A 13,649-nucleotide genomic window follows, 5' to 3' on the forward strand; every position below is an offset into this window, starting at 1 on the left:
GTTAATGAGCCAATGACTATGAGTAACAGTAGGGGCGCTGTTGTGCCAGAAACAGAGAGAGAGAGATAGTATTAGTGCTGCACTGTTGCCTGCTAATGAGAGAGAGAAAGAGAGAGGAGAGGAGGGGGGGGGGGGAGAGGGGAGTTGCACCACTCAGTTCACACAGGTGTGATTTTTTTTGTCAACATTTCAGATGTGACATTTCAATATGACAAAAACTAGGCTAAAGTCAAACGACTGTGACTAAAACTACACCAACATTAATTGTGCTGTCAAAATGAACAGTGCTATACAGTTGAAGTGGGTATACTAAAAAGCTTTATTCCACACAAACTGTTTTTATTATATATTTTTTAACACATGCTTTGGCAATGTATAAATGTATGTTTTCTCGTTCCAATAAAAAGCTCCTTGGAATTGAAATTTAAATGGAATAACTCACCAGTAAAGAGTCCTTCTGGTTCCAATAGGCCACCAGACCCAGCTTGGCTTTGATTTTAATGAAGGAGACAGTTTTCTCAATGAGAACTCCTGAATCACTGTACGGAAGCATGACCCTATAAAACACAAAACATAGGATGATGATCATGATGATGATTGTGGTAACTTCAGGTCAAGAAAGGGACATACTCACTACTGAGTCTTAATCTTGTCTTAGCTGCTTGCAGCAATTTTATTATTATTACCAGGCTCTCAATAAACACTAAGTAAAAACTAACTAAGTCAACTCAGAAAGGCAATCGTATAGTTGAGTAGAACAGACACAGTTTATAAAATGTATACAATTTAGTTACTTTCCACCCCTTATTACCGAAAATTATCAAGAATTGCACTTCTTCTTTTCCTACGTCAGTATAGCCCTTTTCCCTGTTTTCTGAACAAAAGTATCCCCTTTAATTGAGCCCAACATTTTACCTAGAAAACCGCTCGAAACAACCGTGACTCACTTGTTGCCATTGACGACCACAGAGTCTTTGGAGAGCTGCACTACGCCGGCGCCATCTAGCTTCATGATGATGTCACTGATGGTGGGCAGACCGTCCACCATGCTGCGTCGCATCTGCACGTTGAAGTCCCTGGAGGTGGGGTTGGCATTTGAATGTAAACATGTACAATCATTATAATAAATAAATGGTGCAATTATAGAGCACCTTTAGCCAAAGTGCTTTACAATTACCATTCACACACGGATGGCATGAAGATACCAATCATTACCATGCAAGGGACCAACCTGCTCCTCACAAATACATGTGTACAGAAGGAAATCCACCATGTTCACATGGTGGTTTTGCAATTAAGTTAATGAACTCCCAACCCAGCTGCAAATATGACGTGAGGACAAAATGGCCGCTGTGGCGATTTATGTAATAATGGTGAGAGGCGTCCTATATACCTGTACGAGGCGCTACAGAGCGAAGTCAGCAAATGGTTGCAGGTGGAGGGCAGCTGGAAGATGTCTCCGTCAAACGTCTTGAAGTGGAAGTTCCCCCAGGTGCTGCACACAAGGTCGTTATGGACCGCATTCACACCTGCGCACAATAACGGTCAATCAACCATCAGCAGGGCAGGGGTCATGCATCAATATGTCCGTACACGGACAAATGTCTACGTGGCGAGACTTGTCCTTGTACGTGGCAAATTCTAGATTTTGTTTTTTACACACCATTATAATTCTCATGTTCATCATAAGACAGATGGGTATAGCTCGGAAGACATTTTGATTCGATACTATAACACCAATATTCTTGGTAAAGACACTCCCGTGTTAAAATCCTTCAGCAAGTTCTATAGCCTGTAGGTCAACGTGATTCCTTGATTCCCAGTCAGTGTGACTCACCTGTTAGATGTGGAGTTGGAGACAGAGAAGGGATGCTGTTTACTGCAGATGTCACTTCTGTTGAGACACGTCACAGCGGTGTTAATTCCGTCGACTATGACTACTGCCTTCTTTCATCGACAATAATTAAATCAAAATTAGGCTATGATGACTAAAAACTAAGACTAAATATATTGCCAATTTGAAGAGATCCAGTGGAACAAAACGACAGGTGCGCTCGGGTGTTCCACTCTGGAAATAGCAGATCTACAAGCTAGCGCACCACGCTGCGGCACGTTGTTGTGAGCTTGTAACAACAATTTTCCGCACGCAACAAATTGTAATATCTGCCATTACGACGCCATCGTGGCCTGCCAAAATATTGTTTTTGTTGACTAAATCAATTCCGCTACGGGTCGTCTCCCTGGATTAGATGAAATGCGTGTCCCGACTGAAAATGGATTTTCTGTTTAGTGAAGAGCTGGCGAGACATGGAGACCCCCGTTACTCGACAACCATATACCCTTCAACCCATGGATCCCCATTATGTGGAAAACATACAAGCCAATACATTGCACAATGTGTCGCACTATGATACCTTTTAAGCTTGTACATCTGCTATTTTTAGGAAAGAGGTTTAAGGTTTAGAGATGAAAAACGAATAAAGTACATGAAGTCAAACGTTCTAAGTGGAACCTCTTAAAACCTCAGGGGTGTAAAGGGAAGATCGGAGTTGGAACCGGAGACCAATTGGGTCTCCATTGACCCCTGTTCAGAAGTGGACAGCCCCCGCCCGGCGGGGGCAATGGGGCTCAAGAGTCTGAAAACACATCAACACCGATGATTGCTGTCAAACAAGTGTACTATGATAAAGTTTCCTTGCTTCACCTCTCTCTCAGCTAGGAGGTCCTTGGCCTGAAAACAAAAACGCTAAGACCCCTGCCCTATAGCAATGATTACTAGTATCCAATATAGATATTTTTTTAACAAAAGTCAATCTCCTAGAGCACCGTAAAAGGCAAATATGACTCCTTGTAAAAGGTCGTCTTGGCTGATCGATGCCACATCCTCTCAAGCATTCATTAGTAATATTTGACATCATAATTAAGGCTCAATAAGAAAGGGCTGAGCTTTGGCCCCTAGCAGTGCATTAACCTCCAGCACAGTTTCCCTGGACAGTAGGTAAACAGTGGGCGCTGCACAATGGCTATTGTATATAGAAAAGACTCAAGTCTGCAGAGATTGCGTTTTTTTTCTTTTCTTTCTTCTTTCTTGAGGCTGAGGAGTGGAGTTCATAGTAAGTTGTATATACGTACCGCTGTGTAGCATCATGGCCGACAGTGCTAGCCACAGCAGCCGGCTGGTAGTCATGCCTGGCGGCTGGGTAGAAGTCATCTGTGAAGTCTGCACGTTCCACAGGAAAGGTTTGGGACAAGCGGTTGGCAGGGCCCTGGCTTTATAGTGGGAAGGTCTGGACAGGTGGGGCAGTGCCACCACGCACGACCTGCCCTCACATCCTAGTGGGTTCCCTTCCCCCCAGTGGTGGAAAGTAATTAAGTGCTTTTACTCTGTAATGAAGTACTTTTACTTCTACTCCACTACGTCTCAGAGACAAATATTGTACTTTCACTTCTACTCCACTACGTCTCAGAGACAAATATTGTACTTTTTTACTCCACTGCAATTATTTGAAACCTTTAGTTACTTAATTGTTACTTTGAAGATGTTTATTATTACAAGAAAACATACATTAACCATTTGTACAGTATGTTGGCCATTTGGAAATAGATGATCTACAAGCTCTATATGTGACACGTTGTGAGCTTGTAGATCTGCTTTTTTTTGGGGGGTTCCTCTCTTTTTCCCCCTTTTTTTACATTTGAAAACGTGTGAAATGGGACATTCTGCATAATGAGTACTTTCTACTTACTCAAGTAAAATGTGTAAGTATTTCTACATTGCAGTGATACTCTACTCATTACTCTTGTACGTATTACTTAATCACCACTGCCCTAGCCTCCTTGTTCACTCCCTTCTGCTGGTGTGACGCAAGCACTGAGGTTTCTAGAACATGTGATTTCAATGTAGTCGTGATGCCGAATTGATTCCTCCACACACACACACACACACACACACACACACACACACACACACACACACACACACACACACACACACACACACACACACACACACACACACGTGTTGTCAATACTGTAAATCCTACTGACTCACCTCACGTGCCAGTGCAGGAACCCCCACCGGAGCCCATATATGTTATGTAAAATATGCAACACAATTATACATGTATTCATCTCTCTCTATCTCTCAGCTAAGGGGTCTTTGGCCTAAAATCTGAAGACCACTTGACTATAGCATAGGGCTGCACACAGAAATAGCAGAACTGATAAAGGATCGGTAAATGCAAATCATTGATAGAAGAGATTTTCCAATGGATTATGGTACTATTATACAAAATAAATTATAACTTGAGGAAAGGCATCATTTTCAAGATAGCATCCACGATGGCTGCCGAGAGCTATATGCAAACACGCCAAACAGCCCAACTCGTTTGCCATGGTTTAAAAAAAAAAACAAGCCCCTATACGTAACAATCTTGAACTATAGTTACCAAGTGCATCGTTTTTATGATTTGTTTTACAGATTTCCTCCCTCGCTTAACAAGCCAAAAGGTTGTGGAGATCAGTAACATAATAATAATTATTTAATATTTTGTATTATTAGCTGTAAGCCTGTAACTCTGAGCTGAATGCAAACAAAGTTGGTCATTACTCATTACTTGATTTGGGTGAAACAAAGACCAATTGCCTTCTGCCGTAACACCGTTGCAGCCAGGTGGAATTAATTCCTTGTAACCGTTCTTTTACTATAATTTAGAAATTGTGAAAATAAACTACATCTACATGTGTGTAGGTCGGCTATTTTCACTGCTTTTGTGTGGATTTTTTTTTATATGATTAGGTAGTATTATTGTTTATCCATGTTTTAACCTTTTTCTTTTTTTGTAAACAAAAACAGCACAAAAATATCTACAAGCTCATTTGCTATTTTGAATCCTGAAAAGTAACAGTAAAAGTAATAATGAGGTTTCCACCCGACAGCAACGATATACATTATCCCATTCTGACCTGAGATCAGATTCATACGAGGTTTCCGCTGGACACACACTGGTCTGATGAACCCATTCTGACCTGAGATCAGATTCTAAAAATGTCAGTCGCTCTTCGATTCTTCAAAAATAGCAGACCTACAAGCTCGTATCGCGCCACTCGGTGGCGCGATATGAGCTTGTAGATCTGCTATTTTTAAATAGCTAAAGCATGACATGATGCTGACACCAAAATGGGTGCCCGGTCAGAATGGGTTATAGAGTAGACCTTTCGACTATAGGAAACCCATAGCTCTGGTCCATAGCTCTAATGCCTTTCATTTAGAGCTATGTTACTCTCAACTTCCACCGCTCGCATGGATGCAGACCAGCCTCTCCTCTTTAGCGTAAATAAAAAGAACGTTTTTGCTACTCACCAAAACAAAGGCGGGTTGTGTCATTAGAAAGCCTACTTAGGAAAAATATTCTCTATGAGGCAATTCTCTGGGCATTATCGGTAGAAGGAGTAACTAAAACTATTAGTGGGGGGCTCAGAGTGCGTCCACTAAGGAAAGTAGGCTTTCTAATGACACAACCCGCCTTTGTTTTGGTGAGTAGCAAAATCGTTCTTTTTATTTACGCCAAAGAGGAGATCGAGGCTGGTCTGCATTCATGCGAGCGGCGGAAGTTGAGAGTAACATAGCTCTAAATGCAACGCATTAGAGCTATGGACCAGAGCTAGGAAACCCCTCGATAAAAATAATAATTGGATACAGAACACCTCACAGTTGCTGGTGTTATGTGATCAAATCTTAAACACAATTCAAGGCGTTTCGATATCTGCATGTGATAAGAATTGAGCCTTTTGTGACCGTATCTCCAATGGTCATCAGGTACAATGGAGGGCCTCTATAGTGACTGCAGTGAGTAAGAAAGTAACTGTGAGATATTATACGTGAATTCCTTCCCTTTGTTCGAAGGCCAATTACAAAGTCATTAATATTAACATTGCTCACGTCCGCCCTAAATCAAAGTATTGTAGGCTGGACCTGCTTGAAGTTGAAAACTAATTGTGACTATCCTAAACCGTGTTGCTTATGTTTACTAAACTAAACAAACGTAGAATACTTTTAAGTTCTTATTCTTGGTATCACAGTGGAAACGCAAGGTTTTAAAGAAAAACATTCTTTTTGACATGTTTTGTTTTGCCAAATCTTTGGGTGCCCAGCAGGCCCACAGGTTGAGAGTCTTATATGGTGACTCAGTTGTCCTTTTCCTTTGTCAGGAGGACAAGTACAAATACTGTTGTACATTGTATTGACTGGAGTTACTTGAAGTGGGCTGCTGCTGCAGCCGCCAATGTGTGCAGTAGCACTTGACCAGCTGCTTCAGACTTGCCAAAACAAACTGATATGACTACTAGCCACCTAGTTCCAACACACTTATTTCCAACGCTATTGTTCGGGATGGCTCAGGGTAGAGTCTAGCCTGAAGACATTGTTAAGCAAAAGGTTTGGTATTTAACCCATGAAGAGCTGAGACTGATTCTACAAAAAAAATGGGAAAAAAACAAAGAATGTTGCTATCAATGTTCTAAAACTCTTTCATGTGAAGGACCACCAAATGTAATTCAGCACAAACATGGGAACATATTAATTCTAATTCTCTACCACCATAATCTGTCACGGTTTGCAGGTGTTAGGACCCAAATGCAGGAACTCAAACAAAGGCAGGACAAGAAGATCACATAAACTCGACTTTACTTGGTAAATGACATGTAGGATAACAGCAGTATACATACACTGAACATAAAACCTGACACTAACTTAAGATCCAGCACTGAAAAATCACAAGGCAGAGTTTAAATAGTCACTGGAGCTCATCACCCAACCTGGCTCAGCTGGTCCCCACAGGTGATGGCACTCAGGGCAATCAGAGTCAGAGGAGCAGGACTTGGGAGAGACCATAGACTGTAAAAAATATGGACAAAGCGTTCGCCGGGTCTAACATGGACGTAAAATGAAGCCTGTTATTCCTGCACTGTAAGTCGCCATCTTTCTAGATCCGTTTGGTACCAGCTGGCCATTGGCTGGCTCCGTTTTGGACCAGCTGGCCATTGGCTGCCCAGACAACGAGGCGGGACTTCCCCCCCTTCTTCTCCGTTGGTTTTTATTTTGACTCGAGTGGGAGGGGAATCCCGATCATAGACTGTAACGGTAGCCACGCCCCTCAGAACATACGCAATGGTTTTCTTTATGGTCATTTTTTTAATTAATGGGACCATAATTTTCCAAAAAGAATATTATGACATTAGAAATGAGACTTTAAACTAGTGACTGGAAGAAGAAAGTATTCATGACCATGTTTATTAAGGTAATACAGTCTAGGTGAAGTTGGGCCAAAATACATGGGCCTCTATGGAGCTATGGGGCTTTTTGGGTCCAGTCCAGCGCCACAACAGGCCATTATTATGAACTACCGATTTCAAATGAGGCTTCACGAAATATCTGGCTGACTGCCCCCCTGGGAGAGACAGAGGAAAATCAATCATGGACAAACAGGGAGGGGCTCAGGACGTGACCATGACATAATCATTATCCATTTGATTCTGTATTTCAAATTTGGTTTGTTTGATTGCATCTCAACTGTGTCATTTGATGCTCTTTTGTTTATCTGCTGTACAAGAAAGTGCTGTACAAGACTTTGGTTGACCTTTGGTCTTTGTAAATGTGCTTTATAAATGAAGTTTGATTTGATTTTATTGTTGTTTTAGAGTAGTAGCAAAGGCAGTGCTCCTTATGTCAGTGCACTCCCCCCCCCTCCCCCCAGAAACAAAACACATATGAACACACACAAAGTAATTCATGTTCAAACCCATGAAAATCTAATCCAGAGTATGACCCTGGTCATGAGTCAGTCAGTCAGTCAGTCAGTCAGTCAGTCAGTCAGTCAGTCAGTCAGTCAGTCAGTCAGTCAGTCTGTCTGTCTGTCTGTCTGTCTGAAGCAATGTTGCTGCTCCTCACTGGCTGGACCAATGGCTCTGAATTTCCACACAGGCATTGACCATTACCATATGGAGGTCTCAACAAGGCCCTTTTTCCAATTTAACAAATGTAACGCTGTTTATTACATTTATTAGTGAATTAATTTCCCCCAATGACTTATAATGGGAAGATCGAAGACTCCCATTAAAGTACTTTTTACTTTTCTTTTCTTTTACTTTTAATTCAGGTTGATTTGGATCGCCTTGGATCTTCTATGCTATAGCCTGGCTAATAAGCCAGACTCAAATCACACTGTCATGTGGTATTTGAGTCTGGAGATGCTGTGTATGGATCTTGTTTCCCGGGGGGGTTCAAACATTTTCTCTTTGACGCAATTGGTCAGAGCTACTGTCAGTCAAAGGTCTCAAGCATTGAACGTCACTGGTATATCAAAGCCCGCCCATATTGCATACCGTGTCCCGATTGGCCACACCGGTTCTCTGGTGTATAGGAAATGGGCGTACAATTAAGCCTCTCTAGACCATAAGCCGCCGGCAGGCAATTCTTTTTGATTCGGTCTGGCTTATTAGCCAGGCTACTTCTATGCAGCCAGAGGTGGGCCAGTTTGTTCCTGTTTACTTCCCTATACGGGGAGCACCGTGAGATCAGATTCTAAAAACGTCAGTCGTTTAAAAAAAAATAGCAGACCTACAAGCTCGTGTCGCGCCACTCGGTGGCGCGACACGAGCTTGTAGGTCTGCTATTTTTCAATAGCTAAAGCATAACATAGTGCTGACACCAAAATGGGTTCCCGTTCAGAATGGGTTAATGAGAAAAAGAAGAAAGCAAAACAGATACAACAACAGCACAGGGTTAAAAAGATAAAAGGATAAACGAGGCCTCAAAGCTGGTGAAAGCTATCCTGAAGAGGTGGGTTTTGAGTGAGTTTTTGAAGGAGAGGAGAGAGAGAGGGAGCAGCTCTGAGATGGTTAGGGAGTTCATTCCAGAGTTTGGGGGCCGAAACATAGAAGGCCCTGTCTGTCCGTCCCCCCCAGGCGCGGTACTTGGCCTTGCGGACCTTCAGGAGGTTGGCTACGCATGATAACACGTTGATGATAACACCTCGCGGTGGGGAATGCGCCAACGGGAACTTTTTCAGGACTCGCGCCACGTATTTAAGCAGTTGTGTAGCCCGAATGGCCTATATACCGCCGTGGCTTATTTCCGCTGTGAAAACGCCGTTCCTGAAGAATATTCCGCTGAACCCATTTTGACCCGAGATCAGATTCTAACAGTTTTCTGAAAAAGTTATGTTTCTATGTCAGTCGTTCTTCGATTTTTCAAAAATAGCAGACCTACAAGCTCGATCTACAAGCTCGTAGCGCGGCACTGAGTGCCGCGCCATGAGCTTGTAGATCTGCTATTTCTCAATAGCTACAGCATAACATAATGAAGGGGTTCCCGCCCAAAATGGGTTTTAACACTTTTCCGGAACACCGGAGGCAAAGTAGATGTTGTCACGCTGCCGCGCACGCACGCACACACGCACACACACACGCACACACACACACACACACACACACGCACACGCACACACACACACACACACACACACACACACACACACACACACACACACACACACACACACACACACTCATGCTTTTTTAACGGAAAGTCATGGTCTATTTGGACCTGTTATTTCATGAGAAACACTGTGAAAATAACAAACTGGCTGTGGGTCAAGCCGGCCCTGGCCACACACACACACACACACACACACACACACACACACACACACACACACACACACACACGATCTCTGCAGGCCCTGCCTTCGCCGTGACGGAGGCGGAGATAACAAAACTGAGCGTGACCATATACGGTCATGAATTGTTCCAGTATCGCGACGATGACGTCATAATTGTGAGCACTTGAGTAGAGTAGGCAGGATGCAGGTCTGGTGTGGTCACTGTTTGCAGTATCACACCCCACCCCACCCCAGTGCAACACCCAGTGACTAAAACTTACCATGACCCGCATCCAAAAGATGTTATCACTATCCTAAAAAATATTATGAAATATCCAGTGTGATATGCTTCAGTTGTGGACTTAACTCAACCACAGAACCGGAGTTAAAGTAGATATTGCTGGTCAAATATTACTCAAGATCTTACAGCTTACAAGTTAATGGTTGCACTCTCAAATTTGTTCCTAAAGATTTCCAGATGTCAGTCCGACATGTGGCCGGTTAAGACACATGCGTGGCCGGTTAAGACACATGCGTGGCCGGTTAAGACACATGCGTGGCCGGTTAAGACACATGCGTGGCCGGTTAAGACACATGCGTGGCCGGTTAAGACACATGCATAGCCGGTTAAGACACATGCGTGGCCGGTTAAGACACCAAATGTTGGTGGTCAAATGCAGAAGTGCAAACGAGTGCTCAATGTTAAAGCCCAGCTGCATGGGGTTTCCTCATCATAAATCCACAGGTCCGCCTGCAGTTCACGCTCTAACCAGTAGGGCCGAGTGCTTCAACATTGGAGAGCCTCCCTGGGGGCTTGGTAGTGTCGGACTGTTAGTACTTCGGACCAATGATATGCACCCGCGGCCCGCCACCTGTGGACGAGTTCATTTTTTCCCCACGTTTTTAGTGGTTTTATTGATTGGCTCGGCTAGGCTATGGTCCGTCAGTTAAAGGAGAATTTCAGACTAGAAGGCTTTCTTACCTTTATTTGTAGTACGTCCACACCAAAGAGGTCCTGGTGCAATTTTGTGCAAAAGCGCAGTATTGGCTATTTCCCCTACCATAAGCCCTCAATCAATTGAATTGAATTGCATTGAATTGAATGGGGCATTGGGTTGTTGTGCTAATTTGCTTATTTCCATCGCTCAAAAATCTTTTTTTTGTATATATCCTCTCTTCATAATGTAAATAGTATCCCAAGCAGCACTGTCATGTTAACTGAAATCTGAAATAACAACTTGTTGATCTAACAACTTAAATTATTAGATCTAAATTAAAATTAGCACCAACTTTTGGGGTTATGGATATTGAGCAAGTAACCGAAGTAAAGTTATTAGGGATTACTTTTGATAATAAAATGTCTTGGATCAAATTGATCAAGTGGGGGGAAAGGGCAGAGGTGCTATGGGTGCTATAAAGCACTGCAGGAAATGCATGCCTAAATACTTAACCAAACAATAGTACAAGCATTAGTGTTATCACATTTAGATTAGTGTTCAGTGATTTGGTCCAAGGAGAAAAAATATAGGAAACTAATTTGAACAGATTATTTACAAGTGGCCCAAAAGTAGTAGTGGTTCATTGCCCATATTGTACAGTACAATGAACAATTATTTAGTTTGGTTTCATGTAAAAAGAAGGCTGCATTATTCACTAGGCCTACAGTGTTTTGTGACATTGTTACTAGTTACTTTGTAGATTTAAATTACTATTAGAAAACAATTGTAATAGTAACATTTCAGTGATTTGTAAATAGCCAATCTACAAGCTCACAATGCTTCGTAACGCATTGTTTGAGCTTGTAGATTGGCTATTCTAAAAACATTAATTATATATTGATGGTAATACTTTTGAACACCAGACATTTACTTGTAACAGAACTACATTCTAGTATTGATACTTTTACTATCTTCATGTAATTGTTCATGATAAAATACCACACTTTTTTTGGTCTGTGTCTCCTAGGAGGGCTGTGGGTTGTTCAGATTCTTCTTTAACAAATATTTAGATTTGTATTATCGTGAGAATGACGGCTTCCATATTCACATTGCAACTTTTGCAGGAATAGAAAGCCTGCCGTTTCTATTAGCTTGGATTCCCCATCGATGATGTCACTGACCAATAATAAGTAGCCTACTATAGACGAATAACCTAATCTTGCGCCACCCTTATCCCTAAACTTATTCATGCATTACTATTTAAAATAGCAAAATAGTTCTACTTCTACATCTACATGTTGTGAGCTTGTAGATCAGCTATTTGAACTATTTTAAAAGGTTTTGTAAAATAGTAAGACATGGCAAATACGTTTAGCGATAAGGGTTAAGGGGTGGCGCAAGATATAGCCCTTTGTCCAAAATGTATTCTGACTATACATTATGGATAATTAGTGTGAACTTAAACTGTTATTCGTCTATAGTACTCAATTATATGAAGATAGGTTGAAAAGTGGTGAAGTGGTCCTTTAAGTAAAGACATGGCAGTATAGGCTACTTGTATACCACCACTGTGGTATGCACTATCCACAGGCGTGTCAGTGGTTAGAATGCAACTGGTGATAAGACTGATGGTCAGTCACATCTGATAAAGTGATATTGACTGCTACTGTTTAGAGGGAGTCATGGACACCAGGAAAGAAGCTGAAACCAGCTAGTTTGTCTCTGAAAATAGCAGATCTACAAGCTCACGTGTCACGGGCGCTTGTTGATATGGCTGTTTAGCGTCTGTTTAGTTTTTTAACCTAATTTCCATCTGATATGAAATGAAACAGACAGACAGACAGACAGACAGAAGTGCATGTGCGGATATGCACGCACGCCCACACAATCTTTTTTTATAATCTTGCACTTTATAAATCCACAAACAACACATGCATTATCACCATCTCCCTCTGGTGATAAAATAAAGTCACACCTTATAGACTCATACGCAGTTCTAGCAGCTTGCCATGCAGTTTTGAAAAAACAAAAACATGCAGGATGGGGTGAATGCAGAGGGAACATGCAGGATGGGGTGAATGCAGAGGAAACATGCAGGATGGGGTGAATGCAGAGGGAACATGCAGGATGGGGTGAATGCAGAGGAAACATGCAGGATGGGGTGAATGCAGAGGGAACATGCAGGATGGGGTGAATGCAGAGGAAACATGCAGGATGGGGTGAATGCAGAGGGAACATGCAGGATGGGGTGAATGCAGAGGGAACATGCAGGATGGGGTGAATGCAGAGGGAACATGCAGGATGGGGTGAATGCAGAGGGAACATGCAGGATGGGGTGAATGCAGAGGGAACATGCAGGATGGGGTGACTGCAGAGGGAACATGCAGGATGGGGTGAATGCAGAGGGAACATGCAGGATGGGGTGAATGCAGAGGGAACATGCAGGATGGGGTGAATGCAGAGGGAACATGCAGGATGGGGTGAATGCAGAGGGAACATGCAGGATGGGGTGAATGCAGAGGGAACATGCAGGATGGGGTGAATGCAGAGGGAACATGCAGGATGGGGTGAATGCAGAGGAAACATGCAGGATGGGGTGAATGCAGAGGAAACATGCAGGATGGGGTGAATGCAGAGGGAACATGCAGGATGGGGTGAATGCAGAGGGAACATGCAGCGCCCTCTACAGACATCCTGTGTTGTCTGTGTTTTAAGAGCAGGAACAATTCAAACTGATTTAAAACAAGCCTGTATTTACATAGTTTGTACACATGCACGCACGTATGTACAGTATGCACGCATGCACACGCACACACACACACACACACACACACACACACACACACACACACACACACACACACACACAGTGTAACTTTGTGTGGCTTTTAAAAATCACACCCATAATCAGTATCCATAGTCGACTGTTTATAGTTGTAGTGCAAAAATGGATACATATCATTTTGAATCAACCTGTCTATCTAAATCCAAATGTTAAAATAAATCTGACTTGCTGTATAACAGAATATTTATGAAATCTGGGTTAAACCAA

At 42.5% G+C, this 13,649-nt stretch overlaps 1 protein-coding gene across 1 annotated transcript in view; it reads right to left on the minus strand.

The window, feature by feature from the left end:
* LOC310857224 (uncharacterized protein) overlaps positions 1–13,649 on the minus strand; it is a gene marked incomplete at both ends in the record, with an annotated part of 64,194 nt that overhangs the window by 49,665 nt on the left and 880 nt on the right. The window contains 5 exons of the mRNA XM_083762836.1: positions 443–557; positions 948–1,076; positions 1,394–1,495; positions 1,838–1,894; positions 3,133–3,220. Coding sequence (XP_083618962.1) covers positions 443–557; positions 948–1,076; positions 1,394–1,495; positions 1,838–1,894; positions 3,133–3,220 — 491 coding nt within the window. The remainder of the gene's footprint in view (positions 1–442; positions 558–947; positions 1,077–1,393; positions 1,496–1,837; positions 1,895–3,132; positions 3,221–13,649) is intronic.

The sequence above is a fragment of the Protomyctophum parallelum genome (assembly GCF_964188405.1).
Source record: "Protomyctophum parallelum genome assembly, chromosome: 4".
Classification (NCBI taxonomy): Eukaryota; Metazoa; Chordata; class Actinopteri; order Myctophiformes; family Myctophidae; genus Protomyctophum; species Protomyctophum parallelum.